This window comes from Orcinus orca, chromosome 8 (genome assembly GCF_937001465.1).
Source record: "Orcinus orca chromosome 8, mOrcOrc1.1, whole genome shotgun sequence".
Lineage (NCBI taxonomy): Eukaryota > Metazoa > Chordata > Mammalia > Artiodactyla > Delphinidae > Orcinus > Orcinus orca.
In genome coordinates this window covers 22485915-22511130 of record NC_064566.1, presented here as the reverse complement: position 1 = coordinate 22511130, position 25216 = coordinate 22485915, and the positions used below count along the sequence as shown (strand labels likewise).

At 46.5% G+C, this 25216-nt stretch overlaps 1 protein-coding gene across 3 annotated transcripts; it reads right to left on the bottom strand.

Moving 5' to 3' along the window:
* Positions 1 to 8949: 8949 nt before the first annotated feature.
* On the bottom strand, positions 8950 to 23500 carry COMMD9 (COMM domain containing 9). 3 transcript variants are annotated; one of them, XM_033410801.2, is made up of 6 exons: positions 23402 to 23500; positions 14955 to 15080; positions 13073 to 13233; positions 11677 to 11711; positions 10711 to 10814; positions 8950 to 9690 (listed from the first exon to the last, which is right to left on the bottom strand). In XM_033410801.2, the coding sequence occupies exons 1-6, from the start codon at positions 23450 to 23452 to the stop codon at positions 9550 to 9552; spliced, it is 618 nt and encodes a 205-aa protein (XP_033266692.1). In that variant the 5' UTR covers positions 23453 to 23500; the 3' UTR covers positions 8950 to 9549. The 3 variants fall into 3 exon arrangements, with proteins under 3 accessions (XP_033266692.1, XP_004264062.1, XP_033266701.1); XM_004264014.4 differs by having other exon boundaries at positions 13073 to 13212; XM_033410810.2 differs by having other exon boundaries at positions 8950 to 9704; positions 23402 to 23452.
* Between the last annotated feature and the right edge of the window lie 1716 nt (positions 23501 to 25216).

Below are 25216 nucleotides of genomic sequence, written 5' to 3'. Positions count from 1 at the left end.
TAATCTGCCAGGTAAGTGTTTCAGGGTGGGGAGCAGAGCAGAGGCTGGGCCGGAAGGAGACCTTCACCAGGGGCCTGAGGCTCGGTCACGTTCTCTAATGGGGCAGGGGAGGTGGGGAAGTGGGCCAGAGAGCCCCTCCCTGCCCTCCAGAGAGGCTTCTCATTCATAGGGACCATGACCCCTGGGGGCTTTTTTGCAGTCTTGCTGCATCTTAGTTATGACAGGAGTGGGACAGGCTCTCTGGTCCCCATGCACATGCCTTCACTCAACTTGTCACCCAGGACATACGATGTGCCGAGTACCGTGCTAAGGGCTGGGGATGGAGTGGGAAGTAGTGGATGTGCCCCTGCTCCCAGATCTGCTGACTTCCAGGACTTGAGAATTCTCTTGCTGCCTGGCCTGAGACAGCACTGGGGAGTCAGCCATCTGCATACCCCTTCCCAGCCACGAGAGACAGCGAGAGAGCGGTCTCTGCCGATCTCAAGTTGTACCTTTGGTTTCTTGGTCCAGAGTTTAATCCTTATTATGGTTAAAAAAGAAAAAAATTAGACATCATAGAATTGAAGCAGTGCCTAGGATCATGAAGATCATTTTCACTCGCAGGCCAGTGCTTTGTCTGCAACACGGCACACCTCCTGGTTTAACCGTTTCCATCTTCATTCCCCATAGGCCTGACGAGGAAGCCAGGACAGGTGAGCTTAAGTGAGATGGTAAGGAAACTGTAACGGAGCCCAGGGAGTTTGGCACGTATCCTGAGGGCAGTGGAGAAGCATTGACAGGCCAAAGTAGGGCAGTAACACGATGTATCTTTAATGTGTTTATTACATTCATGTAACAAATATTTATTGAGCATATACTCTGTGCAGGCCTGTGCTGGGCTCTCGGGATATAGTGCTGGACGAGACAGACAAGCTTCTCACCCTCACAGTACTTTCTAGTGGGGAGAAAGACAGTGACAAATTAAATAAGTATGCACCTAAATTCATTAAATAAATAAAACTTTATATTGGGGAGTGGGAAGGAAATAAACAGGATTCTGGGACTGAGAATAAAAGGAGGAGTCCTCTTTAGAGAGAAGCCTGAGAAAGCCCCTCTAAGGAAGTAACTTCCTTGCTGAGCCCTAAAAGATGAGGAGCCCGTCTTGTGAAAACCAGGGGAAAGAGTGTTCCAGGCAGGGGTAGGGGTGGGAGCAGGGGAGCAGTACATGCAAAGGCCCTGTGGCAGGAAAGAGCTTCGAGGGCCCCTGGAACTGATGGTTGGTGTGATGAAGAAAGTGACATGAGATCAGGAGGCAAACTGACAGATGTCACCATGCTTAGGAGCTACTGAAAAATGACGGTACCGTGAATGCAGAGATGAAGAGAGATGGATCAATGTGAATACGTTTCAGAGGCAGAACCAACAGGACTTGTGGGTGGGTTGAATGGGGGGAGAGGGAGGAGACAGTAGTGATGTACCCCACATTTCTGGTTGGAGCTGGTATTTGCTGAGATGGAGAAGCCTGGGAAAAGCAGGGTCTGGTTTGGAGGGTAAAACAAGATGGGATTTACTTTCTGGAATGCATTGTGAAGGCCAGATTAGGGAAAGACAACAAGTCCAGGGCGGGGAGCCCCGTTCAAGGCTGGTGACGAGGGGACCTAGAGCGGTGGCCATGGGGATGGTGGGAAAACCCACGTCCCTGCTGAACACGCCGACAAACGGAAGAGCGTTCTGCTTCCCCAAACGCTCTGGGTTTCTGTCTGCCAGGTGGCTGAGCAGGCCGAGCAGAGGGAGGAGCTCCTTTGGGAGAACGTTGAAGTGAAACTACCATATGGAGAGGAGGGAAGGCCAGTGATGTGGAAAATGGGGTCACGAGAGAGACCAGGAAGAGGCTGCAGCAATGCGACATCTTCCGCAGCCGGCTGTGCGCCATGGAAGGGGGAGCACGGGACATGCAGTATCTGTGCAGGGACAAGGCTGTCCCGAAACAGATGGCCAGGCAGCCACACCCATGCCCCTGGCTGACTAAGGGGTTCACGTGGGGAAAAGGAGGGTGAACCTTCCTGTGAGGTTCAGGACGGAACACTGAGAGAGGTCATGGGCAGAGCAGGCCCAGGCTGCACGGCTGAAACCAGCTCTTTTCTCCTTGGCCTCGCTGTCCTCCAGCACTGCCTCTTCCGGCCTTGAAGGCCAGCTAAGGCAGCAGGGAGGGGGGCTAGCCCGGCAGGTGGGGGAGAAGCAGGTATAGCCCCTTACAGGCAAAAAATAGTGGCTGTAGGACACAGGAAGTGTCAATCAGTCGACCCTGGGCCCTGCCATGCATGCATTCATTCATTCACTTGTTCATTCATGCCTGCACGCATTCAACAAATACTGACTGAGCATCTCTGATGACAGGCAGTGTCCCAGGTGCTGGGCAACCAGTCTCTGTCCTTGAGAAAAGACAGAACAAGGCCTGGACAATGCTGGCCACCAAGGCCTCTCGTGTCTTTCTTCCTCACCCTGTCCTCACTTCCCTTCCTGGTGCCCAGAGTTGTCTGGAATCATCACCCAGTGCCCACTCCCTTCAGCCCCTGGACCTCACGCTGTTTATTCTGATTGAAGTCCATTTCCTTAGTCCTGTTTCATGAGCCTGAACTATAGGGAGGAATCAGATTGTAAAGAACACCCAATGACATTTTTCTGAGTTTGGCCTTTATGCCAAGAGTACAGAGAGCACTGCAGTATTTTAAGTGAGGGACGGCCTTAGATTTCCACTTAGAAGACACCTTCAGCAAGGAGGAGGCAAGCAGGGAGGCCAGGAGAGGAGGACGGAGAGGCTGGAGGCGGGGAAGTATTAGGAGGCCCCTGTCCGCCCCACTGGCCACACCCACACGCTCCCAGGATAGGATGGAGGAGTCTTCCAGCCTGCGGAAGGCCCTGCCCCAGCAGAGGCATCTGAACGTGTTGGAAGTTTAACCATCACTGATTGGGCAGCTTCCATTTCTCAGACACCTTCATGTATAATTAATCCCCTCCAAGCTGCATTGTCAGGAAAAATTAAACTTAATCTCTCCTTTTTGGAGATGAAGAAACTGAGACTTGCCTCCAAGCTGACCTGAATTTCAATCCAGGCTCCACCACCTGCCCACAGATTTAGCTAGAAAGTTATGCAGTACAAGGCCTTGTGGGCGTTGCCACTAACAAAACCTTATTGGGAAGAGTAGTATCTTCCAGCCCCAGGGCTGGGATTTCTGGCACCCACCGGCCTGCGGTGGAAGCTGGAAGCGATGAGAAGGCAGTGGGTGCTTCCGACCTCGGCCCCGGGAACAGCGTTGAATGGGCTCCCTGGGCGGGCCTGTCCTACCGCCATCGCCCTCCTTCTCTCTCATTTGTTCCTCTGGGCCTGAGGGGGCGGGTTCTGTAGGGGAGGGGGCCTGGGCCTGCGGGCTTCCTGTGCAGGAAGCTTCTCCCCTCGCCGGGGTTCTCGGAGAGGCCTGCCCACTACCCCACCTTCCCCATTCTTTCCCGGTCTTTGTTTCCCATGTTAGCCCAGCTGGGGCGATAAGGAGGGCAACTGCGCCATCTGCTGGGAATATTGGGGAAGCTCCAGCTGCGCACAGGTGCGGCGTAGGCGGAAACTGCCCTGCGGTGTGTATTTTGGGCCTAAGAAGAATCTTGGGTCAACAAAGGGGGTATAACAAGTGACAAGCGAGCTCTTCCATAGGAGTAACCCTGGGAACAGAACCCCATTTCAGCTGGTGGCGGGAAACTCAGTGCCAGTAGGAGCTGCCTATTACCTGTGCACCTAGGTGACGGGGATACAGTGTGAACAGTGCGCGGGGGCGGGGTCAGAGGCAAATACCTAGACGGTTAAGATGCAGTGCGGTAAGAGCAATGATGGGGGAAACACAGGCAGAGAAGACAGGTGGTTAAGTTGACTAGCTAGGGCCCCGTTAGGCCCTGCTCCTGAAGCCAGAGGGATGAATAGGTGCTAAGCCGGGATAAAGGAGGACATTCTGCAGAGAGGGCGCAGCAAGGCCTTGATGTTTGTGCTGCCAACCTGCTCAGGCCCAGGGCTCGTCTCTCCTTTTCTGCCCCCTCCAGCAGCTGGAGAGAACTCAGCACCTTCCCTTGGAAACGCTGGTCCCTGAACTCTGTAATAGTGACAGGCGCTGAGAGCTCTGCCCTCAGCTCTTACCCCGCCAGCGGACTCCCTCCCACCCTCCCGTCAGGGATCCTATCCCTTCCTCCTCCTACTCAAGCCAAACTAGCCTGGTTGGGAGACTGCTCTGCGGCCTCCCCACACCCACAGATGTGAAGTCAGCCAAGGCCAGAAAGCGTGGCGGCAACAGGGGAGAATGGTCCCAGTTGGTGAGTTGGAGCCCAGCTGCCACAGGTCCCTCTGCAGGGATTTGGATGAACTGAGCTGGGGTGAAAGGGGGCACTGCTGAGGTAGGTTTAGGAAGAGCAATTCAAATCAACATTAATTACACGAGTCTGCCATTCTGATCAATGCGATATAATTCAACCGTCATTTACTAATAACAGGTCAAATCCTGTGTGAGTCTGTGGAAGAAGGTGGGACACAAATGAACATTTCCTGGGGCATCTCCTGCCTGGAGTAGGATTTTTTTCGGAGTAGGATTTTTATCAGAGTTCCTGAAATCCTAACCAGAGGCCATCTCCTGAGCTGTGGATCCAGTGTACATTTATACTGACCCCAGAGCCCTCTGATATTCCATAGCATCTCTGAATTCATTTATGATTTAACCTGTTGGGACAGGATTGTGTTTCACTGTGTGGTGTGTGTCTAAGGTCACATGGCTACTGCAGCACTGAAACCAGTAGCCAAGAGAGTCCCATTCTTCAGCCTAGGGGTCTGCTTTGTACTTTACTATAAATCTACGAGATGCATCACCTAAGTAGTTACCTTATCTCCACTCACAGATGGGGTGGAAAAGCCCAGCAGAGTCTTTCCCAAGAGCCCAGGGCTAGTAGAAGCTCAGCTCCCCAGAGCTCTTAACATTTCCTCAAATGAAGAATGGTTCTCTCCCCTCAGAGATTAGGGTCCTCTGGTACCAACCAGGAAATGCTACTAAGAAATCTTTCTTAGTTGTAAAAAGGACAACTAAACCACAGAAATGTGGGCACGAAAGAAAGAAAGAAGTTGTACAAAAGTCAGCATCATGCAGGTGAGAGAATGTTTAAGAATTATCAGTATTTAGAAGTTAGTGGGTACAGGTTCAAAATAGTTCTTGTAAATGTCCAACCACTGGAAAACTTTCAAAATGCCAGGTAGCCAATGGTTTCTAGATGAAAATATTTTAAAAATGCAATAAAAACCCTCTCTCACTTCTGATAACATCTCACTTGACTGAACAAAATAACGAAAAGCCCTCTGTACCACACTGGACTCACTTCCTGGATATCTGTAAATACCAGAGCACAGAGCTTGACTAACAAACAACCATTAGACATGGTGCCCACCGTGTGTGTTTAGAGAACCGGCGTGTGTGGGAAAGACCCAAATGTCTGGTCCTCAGGTCACTGCCTCTGGACCTGAAAATCACCAGAAGCAGGAAGTAGGAAGGCAGGACTGATGAGGGAGGGAGCTGAATGTCACTAGATTAAGGGTAAAGTTCTGCTATCCGTGAAGAACCCAAGTTTTCTTTTTCCAAGATCAAGGCAGGAATGGAGAGAGCACAAGCCTTTGAGTTGAAAGACCCAGACTGGAGTTCTAACTCAGCCCTGGCCGTGTCCTCAGGAGCTGACACCTTCTCAGGGAAATGCACAGATCCTCGGGGAACGATGCTCCACCAACTTCAGGAGGGTAAGGCGAACAGGCGGTAAGATATTTGGGAAAATGTTTCACACCTTTCTAGCGCCACACAGGTGATGAGGTTTATTGTGAGAAAAGGTGCCAAGACGGCACGTGTGTTGTTACTCACAATTCTTTTGTTTATAAGTACAGATGAGTTTAGACAAAAAGAAGTCTTCGGTTCAGATGTCAGGGGACAGTAGTTATAACAGCTGATCGCAAACATCCCATTTCTCTTCCTTCATGGTACACGGAAGGACTGACGTTCTCTGCCCTCTTTAAAGCCAGGTGTGACCACTTGACTGGCCTGTCCCTTCTGGGCAGAGCTTCAAGTACAAGACTGTGACCCGCCATATTCTCTCCTCCTGCCTCGGTGACAGGGGAGGCGTGTGTTGAGATGAAGCTTCCCTGTCCCTGGTCCCTTAGTAAGTATGGTGAGCAGAGCACTTGCCCCTTTGTCCCCAACCTGCACTGACTGTTGTAGCAAAAATAAACTTCAGTTGTATAAAACCCACTGCAATCCTGGGATTGTTGGTTACTACAGCATAACCTTGCATTGACTACATTTTCTTATTTTCTGTATTCTTGACGCTCAGGCATTTGGGGCCTTGACCCTGAAGAGACTGACCTCCTAGGGCTAGCTAATTCCTAGAGATAGCAAACAGCTCCTGTGAGAACACACCTTTGATACACAAACCAACCAATCTACAGCCACGGCCCCAACTATGTCTTCTATCAAACGCACACCCAAGCCAGCATTCTCCCTGCCCTGAATCACCCCAGGACCAGGTACTGGACAGCTAGGGGCCACACCTGTAGCCCAGACCTGCCAAAATTATCCAAACTAGTCAACCCTATGCTTACTCAGTGTACCTACTCTGCCTTGCCCATTCCTTCCTGCGAAAACCCCAAGAAAGGCTCTGGGCCATGCTATTCCCTGGCCCTCCGCGCCTCCTGACCGACCCCGGTCCCCCTCCATGTGGCACTGCAAGGTGTTCCATGCCTCCTGCTTCTACAGATATGTGAGTAGAAACTTCTTCATGATCATCATGTTTGTGCCTGCATGTCTCATCATTCCTGATAAAAATAAATCCCAGTCCATTTTAACTCAAATCTGACCCCTCCTGATGGATACACTAGGAGGACATTTGGGACTGGCATCAGACACACTGGGTTTTCTTACCCTCTTCCCAACCTCTGGGTTCTGCTTCACTCCGAGATAGCCTCTCCTACTGCAGATGGGCTTTCGTGTGAGGAAGGTGGGCCCGAGCATCCCCGGCTTCACTATCAGAACCGCTGCCGATGCCGGCAGAACACTCATAGGGAAAGATCAGTTTGGCCCAGTTTGAGTCAGGTACAATCACGGGACAATCTCTGTGGGACACGGACATCGGTCAGGATTGAGCCATCCACTCACCCCTGTGCCTGGGTGGGTGGACAGTGCTGGACAGCCACCACTGAGACCTATCATCACCCTTCTGTGAATGGGGTTTGGACACCCAAACCTTGCCTCACGCTAAGGAAAGACGTTTGCAGGCAGCTGCTCATTACACGAAGTACTACTGGGAAACCAGACAAGCACTGAATGAAGGAACTTCATTTGAGGTAGAAGCTAGGAGGTTTTTTCTGAGATAGGGTCAAGCCAACCCATTAACATGGTCTCTACAAACCATCCACCCTTGCCAATAGTAGGAGAACTACCCACCTAAACGAGCGCGTGAGGTGAAGGGCAGTGAACATCTATCCGTGTTATTTCTTGAATGCCCTCTATGTGTCATGCAACCAGATGATTCTGTTCACGTGGATCTGGCTAAAGGAATGTTCAACCGTCCAGACACCTATGCCAGGCTTCCTGCTTCTAGTCAGTTTCTTATGGAATGCCATGGGAAGCCCAGCGAATGGGCTTTTGGAGATCTCCATCTGTGCGTCACAGAGAGTGGAAGGAAAAGAGAGGGGGATGAATTCATGACAAAGCTAAACTCCACCTGAGGGTGAGACCAGGGGCCCTTGACCTGGAGATAGTGGGCAGGTCTCAGGGTCCATGAATGCTTGTCCTTGAATGTGAAAACTCGAGTGTTCATTGCCTACAGAAGGGATCCACGGCTTCCATCAGATTCTCAGTGGTTATGGCTCCAAACAGGTAAAGAACTGCCGTTTAGACAGTAGGTAGCTCAGCTTCCAGGAGACGGCAGACGGCAGACGGAGAGGAGCCTGGGGTTTTTTCTTGACTTCTCTAGCGTTTCACTGGGGGGATGGCGGGGAGAAGTAAGATTTCTCATCTCTACTTCAGTTCCAGTATTTTCCAAATGGAGCTAAAATCACAGAATGCCAAGTCCCTTGCAGAGTCCTGTGTGGTAGAGAAATCTGGGCCCAAGTCCTGATGAGGTCATTTACTAGCAGGGACTTCACCTCAATGAGCTGACTCCCTCGTTGATAAAGGGAGGATAATAACATTCACAGTCGCTCCAACCCCTTTACAGTAGATGAAGCAATGAATGCAGAGAGCTTTCTACTTTGCTTCCCATTAGTAACCGAAGCCAGCATCATCCAGTCCTTCCTATTTGCCGTAACAGTGCGCAGTGCTTTTAGGTACATTATATCACTTAGTCTTCACAAGAGCGCTGTAGAGTAGGTATGATTATTATTCCCATTTAATTAAAACAAAACAAAACAAAACAAACCTTGGGGTGGGCGGGAACTGAGCTCAAGAGCATCCTCTTAGCCCGAAGTCCTGCCTCCTCCACCCACCCTCCCACCCCGTCCACACACCCCACCTGAGAAGCCGCCAAACAATGCGCCCAGAGCAGGCAGGCTCTTGCCACTGGGTGATCTGGAGGAGGAAGGGGGAACACCTTACACTGAGCCCCCGGGACTTGTCAGGCCCGTGACAGACGGTTCCGTCTGGTTAAACTCCTCGAAGAGCGCTTTCATCACAGCTCTCGCGACAAGCACCTGCTGATGTCAGCAGTGCTTGCTTTTGCTCTATGTGACGGACGGATACATGGAAGGTGGGCCGGTTCACAGGCCTGGTTTCAGGTCATCCCGTGCTGATGAGCTGAGCTATGAACGAGGAAGCTGGGGTCGCCTTTACAAACGAGAGGCAGCACGGGCCTAAGGAAACGACTCGGGCTAAGGACAGAAGCTACAGAAGCGTGACCGGAATCATGAAGTTTTTAGAACTGTTATTTATTTCCAATCACTCCTACTTCTTCACCCTGAGTGGCTGCATTACATCAAGGAAGGGGCCTCTGGCTCCAATGAGAAGGAAATGAGTTCCCATTTCAGACTTCCTTCGCTGCCAGGTGGTCCAGCAGGGCTGAGGGAGCTCGGGCAGGCTCTGGGCTCAGGGCAGGCAGGCACGCAGAGGGGGCCCTGCCCTGTGGGATCCGCCTGGCTTCTCTGACAGAGAAGCAGAACTGCTAGTGTCACCCACCTGACTCCCTGCGTGCATTCCAGAGCTGGAAATGAGCTCATCAGAGCAAAAGGAACTTATTAAGACGAGCACCACAATTTGGGCCTGAATTTTCCAATCAGCCAGACGGAGGCGGCTGACCAAGCAAACTCTCCCTCTTGCTGCCACGGGGTCATTAAGTCCCACACAGGAGCCTCGCGAGATCAGCAGCTTCTGCTCCATCTTTGGAAAGAGGAAAAAGCAGCGCGGGGGCCTGGCTGCTTCTGCCTGGTCCAACCGCGCCTTCTGGATAGCAGCCCCCATGTCCCCACCGCTGCCTGCTGCGAGGATGGCGTGTGCTGGGGGCCGGCTGGCCGCGTCACTTGCTGGCCACAGCAGAGAGCTGGTCCCGGATACGGCCCAGCCCGTCTAACATCGTGTCCAGGGTCTCCTTACTCAGCTCCACAGTGACAGCTGACACGGAGGGCTGCTCCCCACACAGACTGGGATCTTCCTGGATCTGAAAAGAGAACACTGCCCCAAAGTCAGAGCTGCCTCTCTTCGACCTGGCGAAGCTCGGAAGAGAGGCTCTTTGCTCAGAGTCACAGAGAGTTGCAGCCCTGGAGTCACTCAGCAACTGGGGACAGGGAGGGAGCTGTCTCAGGAGCTCCGGGCAGGGGTCGGAGAAGCCAGGCTCACTCACCCTCCCGCCCCCAACTCTCTCTGGGCACTCGAGTGAGGAAACATCCTGGGTTCATGCTGGTACTTTAGGCCATGGGCTCTAGGAGTATGTAAGAATCCTCCGGGATGTAGGAAAAATATTACAGCCTCTAGTTATATGTATTTGTATCTTTTTTTTTTTTTTTAAAGTAAGCCTTAGTAATAGTTAAAAACTTAGTTGTTAGAGGCACCCTTGCTCTTTCATTTTCTTACAGCTGTTGAGTTTCTGGGTGTCTGGTGGTTAAGTAAATACAGCATTATGCTACCTAGTTTTAACTAAACAAACCCTAAAAATGGGTATGTGGCTTAAAAAGACTCCTGAAAATAACTGTGAAGATAACACCAATGAAGAATGTGAACAATAAGATGAAGAACTGATACTTCTCCAACTGCTAATAGGAGCCCTTGTTCAGCACAGTACAAATGGCAACAGCCTAAGATTGGACAGGAATTTGGAAAAGTATACCACAATTCTCAAGAAGGCAACTGGAAATCTGAGTGCGTGCTTCTATTGTTAAAGCCAAACCTTCCTGTAAGTGTCTAAGACAACCTTTAGGTGTCAGCAAATTATTTTGTAAATTTATATTCTGTGTTTGTCTTGTTTTAAAATTTCTAGTTTCGGTATATGTTTTATTATGACTGTAGTACGTTAATACACATATACTTTCTAAATAAACACTGCATTTGGGGGTGCTAAATTTTTTTTATTTATGGGGTTGGAGCTCCTAAAACTTGGAGTCTGGCATTTTTGCTGGCCCGCAGGGGCGCCGAGTCCCTGCCGCCCCTCCTTTCCTTCTAGTGAGCATGACAGTGGATGTACCTTCATCTGGAGCAGGCAGGTAGGGACGGCCATGCGGCTGATGCTGTCTGAGGAGGTTTTGATGTCCACCCTCCAGTCCAGGTCGACCAGGCGCGGCAGAGAGACTGTGTGGGGACAGTTCGGCTCAGTGCTCACGCCACCTGCGTTATTAAGCTGACGACAGGCAGCTCCAAGGGCTGCACGTGGGTATGCGTGTGATCCACACAGCAAGCCTCTGAGGGAGACAGACAGACAGGGCCCAAGACCCCACAGCAAGCCCTGGGCCTTCCTCACCACTGATCGTGGCCCCTGCACTTAGTGCAGATTCGTGGTGGTCAGCACCTCCAGGCTTCTGCCTGAACATCCAACCCTCCAGATGTCCAGACAGAATGAGGAATGACGCAGGTGGAGAAGAGGAGGCTGTGGCTGGAGTCTTAGGCAACGTGTAGCTTTGAGAATAGCGGAGAGAGCTTTTGTTTGAGAGACACACAGACTTGGCTTGAATGTGTGTTCTACCACCTGTCTAACCTCTCAGCCTCTGTTTGCTCACCTGTAAAACGGGGATGATCTCAGCCTAGCTCACACGGCTGCTGGGAGGACTAAATGAGTTAATGCAGGTAGAGTCTGCGGCACTGTGACCGGCTCAGAGCGAGTTTAGTGACTGTTTATCAAACACCCACTTTTATTCCATCTTTCACACTAATTTCAATTACGGTTAATTTGTTTTCCAATGGAAATATAGTTATTTTAAGTACTTCACTTTCTGCTTAGGATATTTGTTTGTTTTTTAACAACATGCCTCTATTATACTAGGTTTATAACCAGAAAAGAAATTAAGAAGTGGAATTAAAAAGAAATACATAACAAACACTATTTGGTTTGGGATTAGGTTAATTCACGTTGACTTTAGTTAAAAACTCTGGTAGATTTAGGGCTGGGGCTGGGGAGGAGGGGGAAGGAGGAAGAGGCAGGTTTCTTGGTACTCACTCTGATTTGTTTGGGCTTCAGCTCTCCAAGTAGATCTGTTTAAGAGGGAAAGATAAGAAAAATATAATGGAAAAGGGATGCGAATTGAGTCTTCTGATAACGAGGCCCATGGGCCTGGGCCTCTGCTCCTCTGTGATCTTAAAACCTATAATCACCTCCTGACAGGAGAGGACCACAGAAATGCCTCCCTCCAAGGAGCAGTTTTTTGTTTGCTTGTTTTACAAAACTGAGTGATGTTAAGGCCATAGATGCTGCTAGTTTTCATGGCTTAGGAAAAGCAGGAAAAGGCTAAATGCACTGTAACTGTGCTATTGTTCTCAGAGACAAAGCAGAAAAGGTCAACTTATCCTCTTTTTACTGAGCATCTACTATGCAAAGTATGGCATCTTACGCAAAACACATCTAACAGACGTGTCTGATGCTACACAAATCACGCCATAGTGAGATGCCGAGCAGAGTCATAGTAAACTGTGGTCACGCAAGAGAAAGTTTCTACATAAACAACAAAACCCCTGGGAAGTAAGCATTATCAGTTATTATTATCAGAGAGGTCTCTTCAAGCCTGCTGCTCACCAGTAGTTAATCAGTTCTGCTTAAATTGTATGTATCTAAAAGGATTTGCCCAGCTAGAAAATGTACAGAAAATTCACAAAAGAATAAAAGTGACCAATAACATGAAAAAGATATTTGACATCACTAGTACCAAAGATGTATAAACTGAAATGAGGTACCATTTGCCATTTGTGAAACTGGGAATAAAAAGTAAAAAAACAAAACAAAACACCCTCAGTGCTGGTGATGGTGTCGGGAGAGTGGCACATCAACGTCCTCCTGGTGGAGGAGTAGCTGGTGCAATCTTTCCGATGGCAGACTTGATAAGAAAAAGCCAAAGCCTCAATACCACCATTTACCAGTGAGGAAATAAGGAAGCACAATGTGGGCAAAGGTTCCACAATAAACTGTTCACTGCAGTGAAAACTGCCAATAGCCTAAATGTCCAACCCTAAGAAATTTATTAACTAAATTACACATAATTTCTTCATGTAATGGAATATATTTACCCAATAAGAATGATACTGAAGGTAAATATTTATCGACCTGAAATATCATTAATGTTAATTCTATTAAATGAAAACAAGCAAGTTATAAAACGGCATGATCCCATTGTGTTAAAAACAAAAGCAAAACCAACCCTCTATGTGTAAATGGAAAAAATAAACCAGTCTCAAAAGGTTTCCTGTTAAGCAATTAACACTACTAACCCTCTGGGTGGTGGGATTACGGTTTCCTTCTTTTTGCTTACCTGTGCTTGCTTTTCAAGAATAAGCATATTTTTTCCAGAACAGGAATAAAAAATACAAGCATTACAAGAAACTCCCAAGAAATAAGCACTTACACGTGTTCTAGGATGATTTTTGTCAGCAGGTTTTTGAGGTTTTGGTGGAAATTTTCAGGAAAGAGTGCCAGAATCGCCTCGGCGGAGGACAGGTCACGGAACACCACTAGCCTGGTGAGGCGGTGCAGAGCCTGGAGCAGCTGCAGGACAGACGGGGAGCCCTGGGTGGTGAGGGGCAGGGGGACAGGGGACAGGGCTCTATCTCCCCTGCTGGGAAGAGGGCCTGCCACAAACCGCCACCGTCATTCAAGCTGAATCCCAGGAGTCCGGAGGCCCCTGGTGCAGACGCTGATGCTTACGTGCCTCGGCCCACCTCCAAGCTCACCTGTTGCTTAGAAGACATGTAGCTGCCTGACCGAGGATGCTGTTAACCTGCCAGAAAGTCTCTGCTTGTGGGCAAAGGGTTAATAAATCCCCTTCCTTGTGCACGGACTCTGACCTTAAGCTAACTTTCTAGCCTGTTCCCCTCTTAATGTGAGAGAAGCAGAAAGTCAGAGGTGTTACTAGACAACGCTGCACCAGTCCCCTGCCTCTGGACCACGAGGGCTGCAGAAACACCGGGGCCCGCGGCTTGGGCTTCCCTGAGTGTGGCTGCGCCGTCTGTGCCAGCACCCAAAGCCGTGCTTACTGAATTGCTGCCAGAGGTCCTGGCTCCTGGGGAGTTGGGGCTTCTCATCCAGGCTGGCTGGACTGTCACGTCCTCACCCCTAGGCTGTCACCTGGTGGGGTGAGGCAGGCAAACAAACAGCTCCAGGCCGGCTGCGCGGACCTCCCTGTGGAAGGAATGCCTGGCGCTGCCCCGCTAGGACGCTGGATTCTACCCTGTGTCCTTCCAAGTGAATCTGCTGCTCAGCGGAACAGAACAGGACTCTCTGGAGGTAACTTTCTCCGCTTTAGGACTTTCCCAGATGCCACGGGAGGTTGCTCAGCTCAGAAAAGCACAACCCAGAGGCGAGGGGACAGTAAGCCTCTACTGGTGAGGGGTGGGAGTGAGTGGATAAGTGCCCCACCCTCCCTGCCTTCCAGGGTGACAGTGCTGGGGCATTTACCCACGTGGTTTCTTACAGGATCCCAACTGCAGACCCCGCAGCACTGACCGCTCCCTAACATATCCTTCTCCTGGCTTGTCTCTCTTCCCGGCCTGATTTTCCTCACTCCCTCCTTTGTGCTTTCTGGAATCACCTCCCAAGTAACTACTAGCAGCCAGGTCGTTGCCTCGCGGTCTACTTTTGAGGAACCCAAACTAAGACTCCAACTCACTTTCATAACCTTGCTGCTGCCTCTCACTTCAATGAGCCAAGCTCCAGATTAAAAAATAACAACAACAACATAGGTCTGCTTGGATGAATTACTGTTTTGGAAACACAGTTGCCATGGAAAGATAAGGCTGTGAGTGCTACATAACCATCCTTGTCCTCTTGGCCACCTGAGATCAGGTGAGGTCCAGCAGTACATCCTCCCTAATCATACTCAGGCCTCAGAGTTTCTGCCCAACCATCCCTGAAAAGTCTGCCTAAGCTATCCAGCCAACAATTCATCAGCACTATTAAGTTACAAGTTGGGAAAGAAAATCATAGCAAGGTTGGCTTTTGTCCATACTGTCTAGGTGAAAGTCTGAAAAGGAAATGGTCAGGAGCTCCGACTCTGGGTATACTTTTCCCATCCACGCCTCACTTATCACAAGGAAGTGAAGGTTCAAAGACAATGGCTTTTAAGTTCACTAACATTAAAAAAGAAAAACGCATCTATTTTAAGTTTGCTATAAGGTCAACAGACACTTCAGGGGAAAAATTCCCTTGGACGCAGCAACAACTGGGAAGTCAAGGAAGAGACTAATGAGCCGCGAAGCCAGCGGCCAGAGGTCGTTTCTGACCCCACTTACTTGTTCTGCCTCCTCCTGGGTCACAGACAAGCTGGAACACGTAACATCCAAGAGCTTTTTCGAGCCAAGGGCTGAACTGGAAAAGCTCTCTTGGCACAGCTGTCTGACAACATCTTTCGAGGAGGCCTGGAAAAAAACAAAACAAGCAACAAGCTCAGACTCTGAAAATACATTTTTTTTAGAACGTAATACTGTCTCCGTCATGGTGTGACACCTAAGAGGTGCATAGGACACTTCCAGTTCTGTGAAGATGACACAGATGTACTTTTCCCTATTTTTCCTGCTAAACACAACTACATTCCCTGGGCACTTTATACAAAACAAATGTAAGACGACTCTGAAAGGGGAGAAGAGAAGACAGACCTGCTACGGACCTCATGACAAAGGAATGACATGGCCATATTACGTTCTGAGCCTCTGGAACGTATTTAAATCTTCTATTTTAGCTGGCTTTCTCTGACACTGCTCAGGCGGCAGGACGAGCACGGTAGGGCTGGGGGTTGTTGCTTCATTACTACCAAATGGAGACAGAAGTCCAGCTCCCCTACTTGGTTCCTGCTCACACCCAAAAGTAGGGGTTCCTTGTAGCTACTGGGCAGGGGTGGAAGTTCTGGCTCCAGTAGTTTCCACTAATACTGTGGGGTGGTGGAACTTGTTACCAGCTCGTGGGGATGGAGGTCCAGCTCCCTACTTGGCCTCCTCTGGCACCGCCCTGATGGGGGTGTTCGCTCTCAGACTTTGTTGACGTACAGTGGAGCGGGGACACACTTTTTTCAGTGGTGTTTTGGTGGAGTAGAGCAGTTATTGTCTAAAAGTCTTTTGTCTTCCTAAGCCGCCCCTTTCTTGGTCTTTGGCTAGAGAGAGCAAGTATTTGTTGGAGTTTGTTTTCACCCACTGGCGTTCTGGGTGGCCCTCTTCTTCAGCTCGAAGTCTGGGATATATGAACAAAAAGAAAAGCCACTGTCCGATGTGGCTGTAAATGTATATATATATGAGGAAATATTTAAGACAATTATATTATAAATAAGGGTAGGACTATAAAGGGATGACTTCACTCTAACTGGTAAAATGATGACACTGATATGTCACTGAGATTGTGATGTTATAGTAAATAAATGTAATAAGTTGAACAACCACTATAAGAGTTATAAAGAGAAATGAATTTTAAAACACTACAGGTAAATCAAAATGGAGTTCCAAAAAATGTTCAATTGATCAAATAACCCACAGGAAGGCAGTAAAAGAACAAAAAATAAATAAAAGAACAAATAGAAAACAAAAAATAAAATGGCAAACTTAAGTTCTAATATTTCAATAATTACATTGGCTGTAAGTGGTCTAAATATACCAATTAAAAGAGAAATTGGCTGAGTGGATTAAAAAATATGACTCAGTTAAATGCTATCTACAAGAAACTCCCTTCAAACATAATGAGAGACAGATTAAAAGGAAAAGAATGGAAAAAGATAGATCATGCAAACATTAATCAGGAAAGCAAGGGTGGCTACTTTAATATCAGATAAAGCAGACTTCACAGCAGAGAAAATTACCATAGACAGAGAGGGACATTAGGTAAAGGTAAAAGGTTCTGTCCACCAGAAGACATCCTGAATGTGCATGCCCTCAGCAAGAGAGCTGCAAAATATGTGAAGCAAAAACAAACAGAACTGAAAGGAGAAATCGACAAATCTATAAATACAGTTGGAGTCTTCAACACCCCTTTCAACAATTGATAGAACAACTAGACAGGATTCAACAAGGACACAGAAGAACTCCACAAGGCCATCAATCAATCTAATTGACATTTATGGAACACTACCCAATAACAAGAGAATACACACTCTTTTCAAAAGCTCACTGAACACATACCAGATAGAGGATATTCTGAGCCAAAAAACAAACCTTAACAAACTTAAAAGAACTAAATCATACAGAGTGTGTTCTCAGTGATCACAATGGAATCACATTAGAAATCAGTAAGATAACAAGAACATGTCCAAACATTTGGAAACTTAAACAACACACTTCTAAATAATCCACAGATTAAAAGGAAAGTTAAAAAAATTACACTGAATGAATGAAAATGAAAAACAACACCAAAATTTGGGAATACGGCCAAGATGGTGCTGAGAGGGAAATTTACAGCATTAAATGCATATATTAGAAAAGAGGAAAAGTCTCAAATTAATCTAAGTCCTCATCTCAAGAACCTAGAAAAACAAGAGCATAATAAACCCAAAGGAATAAGGAAGGAAACAACAAAGGGCAGACACCAAAGAAACTGAAAACATAAAAAGGGAGAAATCAATGGAACAAAGAACTAGTTCTTCGAAAATATCAATAAAATTAACAAACTTTTAGCAAGACTGACAAAATTAAAAAGAAAGGAGACACAAATTACCAATATCAGGAATGAAGCAGGGCATATCACTACAGACCCTGCAGATTTCAAAAAGAAAATAAGAGAATAACTACAAGCAACTCTATACACACAAATGTGACAGTTTAAATGAAGTGGATCAATTTCTCGAAAAACACAAACTACCATAACTCTCCCAATATAAAATTGAAAACGTGGGTAGTGCTATAACTGTTAAGGAAATTGAATTTGTAATTTTAAAACCCCCAGAAAAGAAATCACCAGACCCAGATGGTTTCACCGGAGAATTCTAACACACATTTAAAGAATTCTACACAATCTCTTCTAGAAAACAGAAAAGGAGGAAACACTTCCCAATTCATTTCACAAAGCTAGGATTACCCTGATACCAAAATCAGACAAAGACTGTATAAAACAAAACAAAAAAACAACCACAGACCAATGTCCCTCATAAAAATAGAGGCAAAGATCCTTAACAACATACTAACAAACATAATTCAGCAATATATAAAAAGGATTATTCACTATAACTAGGTGGAATTTATTCCAGGGATGCTAGGCCAGTTCAGTATTTGAAAATCTATGTGATCCACCATATTACCAGGCTCAAGGAGAAAATCATTGGATATCAATCAATGCAGAAAGAGCAGTTGACAAAATTCAACATCCATTCTTGATGAAAACTCTCATAAAATTAGGAATAGAGGGGAACTTCCATAACTTGACATAGAGCATCTACCAAAAAACCTAGAGAAAACATACTTAATGATGAAAGACTAAAGTTGGGAACAAGGCAAGGATGTGGGCTCTCACCACTGTTATTCCACATTGTGCTGAAAATTCTAGCCACTGAAATAAGGCAAGAGAAAGAAATAAAAGGTCTGCAGATCAGAAAGGAAGAAATAAAACTGTCCCTATTTGCAGGGACATGACTGTCTATGAGAAAGTCCCAAGAAATGTACAAAAAAATTATTAGAATAAGTGAGTTCAGCAGTTTGCAGATCCAAGATACACCTACTAAAATCAGATGTATTTCTACACACTAGCAATGAACATGTGGACACTGGAATTAAAAGTACAATATCATTTGCAATTGCTCAAAAAAAAGAGAAATAGGTATAAATCTAACAAAACGTACAGGACTTGTATACTGAAAATTATACAATACAGATAAAAGAAATCAAGGATCTAAATCAATGGGGAGACACATCATGATCATGGATTGGATGATCCAACACATTAAGACATCAATTTGCTCCTAAATGATGTACAGATTTAACCCAATTCCTATGAAAATCTCAGCAAGTTTTTTTTTTTAAGATATATCCAAGATCATTCTAAAATTTATACAGGAAGGCAAAGAAACTAGAATAGCTAAAACAATTCTGATAAAGAATGAAGTAGGAGGAATCCATCTATCTGATTTCAAGACATTATACAGCTACGATAATCAAGACTGTATGGTATTCTCAGAGGGATAAACAAATAGATCAATGGAACAAACTAAAGAACCCTGAAGTAGACCCAGTAAATATGCCCAATTGATTCTTGACAAAGTTGCAAAAGCAATTCAATGGAGGAAAGAAAGCCCTTTTCAACAAATGATATTGGAACAAGGGGACATTCACAGGCCAAAAAAAAAAAATTCTCAAACTTTTCCACACACCTTATACAAAATTAATGCAAAATCAATCATGGACTTAAATGTTATATAAATGTAGGGACTTCCCTGGTGGCGCAGTGGTTAAGAATCCGCCTGCCAATGCAGGGGACACAGGTTAGAGCCCTGGTCTGGGAAGATCCCACATGCCGCAGAGCAACCAAGCCTGTGCACCACAACTACTGAGCCTGCGCTCTAGAGCCCGCAAGCCACAACTACTGAAGCCCGCGTGCCTAGAGCCCATGCTCCGTAACAAGAGAAGCCACCGCAATGAGAAGCCCACGCACCGCAAAGAAGAGCAGCCCCCACTCGCCGCAACTAGAGAAAGCCTGCGCGCAGCAACGAAGACCCAACGCAGCCAAAAAGAAAATAAATAAATATTTTTTAAAATGTTATACAAATGTAAACTATAAAACTTTTAGATAAAAGGAGGGGAAAATTTGGAGAGCTATGGCTTCACAAAGAGTTCTTAAACTTTACACCAAAAGCGTAATTCATTAAAAAATCACAATTCATAAAAGGAAAAATTTTTGAAAAACTGTATTTCATCAAAATTAAAACATTTTTTGCTCTGCTAAAGCTCCTGTTATGGGTTGAACTGTGTCCCCCCTAAAAGTCATATATTGAAGTCATAACCCCCACTATCTGAAAATGTGATCTCATTTAGAAATAGGATTATTGCAGATATAGTCATATTTATATGACTATAAATACAGTCATATAAAAATATATGACAAAAAATATAAAGATGAGGTCATAGGGTGGACCCTAATCCAATATGACCTATGTCCTAATTAAAAGGGATAGTTTAGACACAAAAATGCAAACAGGGAGAACTTCATATGAAGATCAATGCAGAGATCTACAAGCCAAGATACACTAAATATCACCAGAAACCACCAGAAGTTAGGAGAGAGGCACAGAACAATTTGTCCCTCAAAGCCCTCATTAGGAACCAACTTGGCTGACACCTTGATCTCAGACTTCTCACCTCCAGAACTGGGACACAATACATTTCTGTTGTGTCAGCCACCAAGTCTGTAGTACTTTGTTACAGCAGACCTAGCAAATTAATACACCTTTGTGAAGAGGATGAAAAGACAGTTAAATACTAGGAAAGACTATGTGCAAACCACATATCTGACAAACGACCATTATCTAGAATATATAAAGAAATGCAAAAGTAAAAAAGCAAACAATGAAATTAGAATATGAGCAAAAGACATAAAGCAATATTCTGCTGAAGAAGATACACAGATGGTAAACAAGCACGCGAAAAGATGTCCAACATCATTAACCATTAGGGAACTCTGAATTAAAACCACAATGAGATATAAATACACACCTATCAGAATAGCTCAAATAAAATATAGTGATGCCAATAAATGCTGGCGAGGATGGGGAGAAACTGGACCATTCGTGCATTGCTGTTGGGAATGTGAAGTAGTACAGCCGCTCTGGAAAACAGCTTGGCAGCTTCATAAAAACAACAACAAAACCCTAAACATGTAACTACCAAATGATCCAGAACTGTTCTCCTGGGCATTCATTTCAGAGAAATAAAGACTTATGTTCATACAGAAATCTGTCTACAAATGTTTATAGCAGGTTTACTTGTAATAGCAAAAAACTGGAAACAATGTAGATGTCATACCATAGAATACCACTTAGCAATAAAAAGGAAAGAACTATTAAAACACATAACATGGCTCCAGAAAATTGGGCTCAATGAAAAAAGCCAGTCCCAAAAGTTTACATATTATATGATTTCACTTATATAACTTTTTTTTTGGACTGTTTCATTGTTTGTGTATAGAAACAACTGATTTTATTTTATAGTATTTATTTTTGTTTTCGGCTGTGTTGGGTCTTCGTTGCTGTGCGTGGACTTTTAGTTGCAAGGAGCGGGGTCTACTCTTCCTTGTGGTGCACGGGATTCTCACTGCGGTGGCTTCTCTTGTTGTGGAGCACGGGCTCTAGGTGCACGGGTTTCAGTAGTTGTGGTACGTGAGCTCAGGAGTTGTGGCTCGCGGGCTCTAGAGCACAGGCTCAGTAGTTGTGGTGCACGGGCTGAGGTGCTCTGCAGCATGTGGAATCTTCCCAGAACAGGGACTGAACCCGTGCCCCCTGCATTGGCAGGCGGATTCTTAACCACTGCACCACTGGGGAAGTCCCTCACTTATATAACATTCTTGAAATGACAAAATTACAGAAATGAAGAACAAATTGGTGAATACCAGAGGTTACAAAAGGCGTGAGGGCAGAGGGAAGGGGGTGTGGCTATAAAAGGGCAACATGAAGAACACTGTGGTGATGGAAAATGTTGTGAATCTTGACTATCAATGTCAATATCCTGGTTGTGATATCATACTATAGTTTTGCAAGATGTTACCATTGGGGAAAACTGAGTAATGGATAAATGGGATCTTTCTGTATTGTTTCTTGCAACTGCCTGTAAACCTGTATCTCAAAATTAAAAGTTTATGTAATTTTTTTAAAAAGAAAGTACATAGGACAATAGGAGTGCAAATGAATGAACTACTGCTACATAATAGCAAACAAAAGAAGCCAGACACACACACAAAATATGCCCTATTATTCCATTTATGTGAAGTTCAAATGTGAGCAATATTAAATTGACATATTAGAAGTAAAGATAGTGGTTACTGTTGGGGAGCAGAGTGAGGGAAATAACAAAGGGACAACAGAGACTTCTGCCGTAATGGTAACATTTCATTGTTTGACTGTGGTGGTGGTAATAAATCATTAAACGGTGCACTTATAATCTGTGCACTTCTTTTGTATGTGTGTTACACATTAATAATGATTTTTATAAGTGTATTAAAGAAAAAAAGCCCATAGAACGAATAGGGATTGGGGTGGGGGTTGGGGGTAGAGCAGCCACAGGAAGGGTGAAAAGGCACTGGGTTGGGAGTTGAGAGCTCTAGGTTTCCAGTCCCAGCTTTACATTTATTAATTCATAGAACAGCTATTTATTGAGCACATGCTGTATGCCAGGTGTGGAGGATACGCTTGTTATGCATACATTTGTGAATAACAGAGTAGATGCCCGTAGAGATTGGAGAATACAAGTGAACACTGGGAAGGCGGTTAAAACAAAAGAAGGACCATTATGTGGACCAATGATGATGCTCTGCCATGAACTGCTGAGTGTAATCAACTCAACCCTCTTCGTCTGGAGTTTTTTTAAAAATTAATTTATTTATTTATTTTTGGTTGTGTTGGGTCTTCGTTTCTGTGCGAGGGCTTTCTCTAGTTGTGGCGAGCGGGTGCCACTCTTCATTGCGGTGCGCGGGCCTCTCACTGTCGCGGCCTCTCTTGTTGCGGAGTACAGGCTCCGGACGCGCAGGCTCAGTAGTTGTGGCTCAAGGGCCCAGTTGCTCCGCAGCATGTGGGATCTTCCCAGACCAGGGCTCGAATCCGTGTCCCCTGCACTGGCAGGCGTATTCTCAACCACTGCACCACCAGGGAAGCACCGTCTGGAGTCTTTTTTAAAATACAAGGTCCCTCGTGGATCTCACGTTCTTGTGAGAAAAAGGCAGACAACAGGCAACCAGGTGCATAATGTCATCTAGTGACAAGTTCTACGAAGGACGATAAAGCCGCCGCTTCTTCTATAGGGAAAGTCATAAATTAAGCAAAAAATTCCAGTCTCGTACAAAGTCATATGAAGTACATCCCTTCCATCCTCACAATTTTTCAAATGATTGTCAGGAGAGTGTTTTGGCCCTCACACAGGTCACAGCAAATAAAAAAACCCAGGAGGGCTTCCCTGGTGGCGCAGTGGTTGAGAGTCCGCCTGCCGATGCAGGGGACGCGGGTTCGTGTCCAGGTCCGGGAAGATCCCACATGCCGCGGAGCGGTTGGGTCCGTGAGCCATGGCCGCTGAGCCTGCGCGTCCGGAGCCTGTGCTCCGCAACGGGAGAGGCCACAACAGTGAGAGGCCCGCGTACCACAAAAACAAACAAACCCAGGACTCAAGAGAATATAGAAGGCACACTTGACTCAGGGGGCGGACGCAGAGGAGAGAACTGGAGAGCGCAGATGGGCTGCGGGATGAAATGGGGAACTGGCAACGCGGATCTAGAGATTACCACCCCAACGCACCAACCCCGAAAGCCAGCCCCCGAAGCTATTAGTAGGGAACATTTGTACAGCGCCTTCAGGTCCATTGTCTTGTTTCCTCACTATCCTGTCAAAGTGGTATTAATTTTGTTCGTACTTTCAAAAAGCTCGGAAAAGCGCAACAACCTGCTAGGAGTCACAGTGAGAGGCAGCGGCAGCGTCGTGGCTCCAAATCGGGGTCCATTTATTCCCAATTCCTGCTCTGTGCAAAGTCTCGGAGACAAAGGGCTACCTCGCGCTGTCCCCACCCCTCTCATTTACCTTCAGCAGGCTCTGGAGAGCTGCAAAGACCTCCGCCGTCAGCGTGGCCATCTTCCCCGAGTCACGTGACCTAGCTACGCGGAGAAGCACGGTCGGGAGACTCCGACAGCAGCGCGGGGCATGCCGGGGGCTGTAGTCCTTTAGGGTGGCGGGAGCTGCCTGGCTCTTGGCACTACGGGATGGGGAGGAGCCGAGTAGGGCGCGGAGGCTGGATAGCTCAGCGCGGGGACTCTAGGACCGTGGGGTTTGGAGGACGCGGGTGCTGGATGGTTTTCGGGGGGGGGGGGGGGGGGGGAATTGGCTTGGCTTGGCTTGGCTACTTACCAGGGCAGGGGAAACTGATTTTCTCTTGACTCGTGGGTGGGCTGGCTAATTGGGGGAATGCATTTGCAGGCTTGACAAGCGCCTTAGCTGTTCTGGAGTGATCTTCGTACCTGGCCTCTTAGAATTAAAGTAGCTGTGCACATCATTGCAATTCTTGGAATTTACCCCCAACCCCGCCTGTCTTGAAGAATGTAAAATTGATTTCATGTGTAACAGTTTCCTTTGTGTCTCTGGGGTAGGTAGGAGCTGGTATTATTAACCTTATCCAGATGAGGAAAGGGTGTTGATGACTTTCTCTAGTCCAAGGGGAGATCGGTTTTGATGAGCAGGTGAGGAAGTGTTTGGGACAAAGAGTAGAAAGGGAATCCAACGAAAGATATTACCTAACTAGGTTCCTCTTACACCTATAGTGGGGATGGGAGGGGTAGTTCATGGAAATGATTTAATTCATTTATTCAACAAGATAATTACAACGAATGTAAGGATGGTTTTGAGTGAGCAGTCCAGGACTCTGATTTGCCCAGTGATCAGAGGTCCTACCTCGGAACAGACTCAAACTGTAAAGTCCTGGAACTTGGTTTTACGGAACCTATCTCCTCTGCCTTCTAACCCCAGCCTCTGACATTTCCCCTATGCATCTTTAGGATCTAGTTGGTTCTTTCTTTTTCCATACCCAGTTCCTTAGCAAAATTTGGCTTGAAACAGGTTCTGATAAATTCAAACTAGAGGAAGAATGTCTAATTGTGCGAGTCCGGGAATTGGTCATTTGTTTTTCTGCCACCTACTCTCCCCCTTCTTTTCTCTCTCCCATTTTCTGTGAGGATGTTGTCCAGCCCCAGGAAAATAAACCCAGGTTGTCTGAGGATGAACCCATATCTGAACTAGAAGACTTTAGACCCACCTTGTCCTGGAGTCCTGATCCCAGCTCTCTTTCTTGGCCTCTCCCTCTTCTCTTCTTCCAGGACCACATGGCTTGATTCTTGTTTTCTGCCATAAGTCCCTGTAAGCCCTAGGGTGACTCCTGCCTGTATTCATAGGGCCAGCCCAGTGCCTTGATTGAAGTAAATGTTTTCTTTCTTTTTTTTTTTTTAACATCTTTATTGGAGTATAATTGCTTTACAATGGTGTATTAGTTTCTGCTTTGTAACAAAGTGAATCAATTATACATATGTTCCCATATTCCCTCCCTCTTGCGTCTCCCTCCCTCCCACCCTCCCTATCCCACCCCTCTAGGTGGCCACAAAGCACTGAGCTGATCTCCCTGTGCCATGCGGCTGCTTCCCACTTGCTATCTATTTTACGTTTGGTAGTGTATATATGTCCATGCCACTCTCTCACAGCTTACCCTTCCCCCTCCCCATATCCTCAAGTCCATTCTCTAGTAGGTGTAAATGTTTTCTTAAATAAACAAAAACCCCTCAAAAGTGGTTAGACTAAAATTACTTTCTGTGACTTTTCTGCAGGGTTATTACCTTATTATTTGCAGGTCTG

Bases quoted from the DNA above. Each gene is read 5' to 3' on its own strand.
- COMMD9 (XM_033410801.2), bottom strand. From the start codon at position 23,452: ATGGCCACGCTGACGGCGGAGGTCTTTGCAGCTCTCCAGAGCCTGCTG. The intron at 15,081-23,401 runs GTAAATGAGAGG...GTTTTTTTCCAG, and splicing joins CTCTCCAGAGCCTGCTGAAG to GCCTCCTCGAAAGATGTTGT. The intron at 9,691-10,710 runs GTACATCCACTG...TTCTCTTTTCAG, and splicing joins CCTGCCTGCTCCAGATGAAG to ATCCAGGAAGATCCCAGTCT.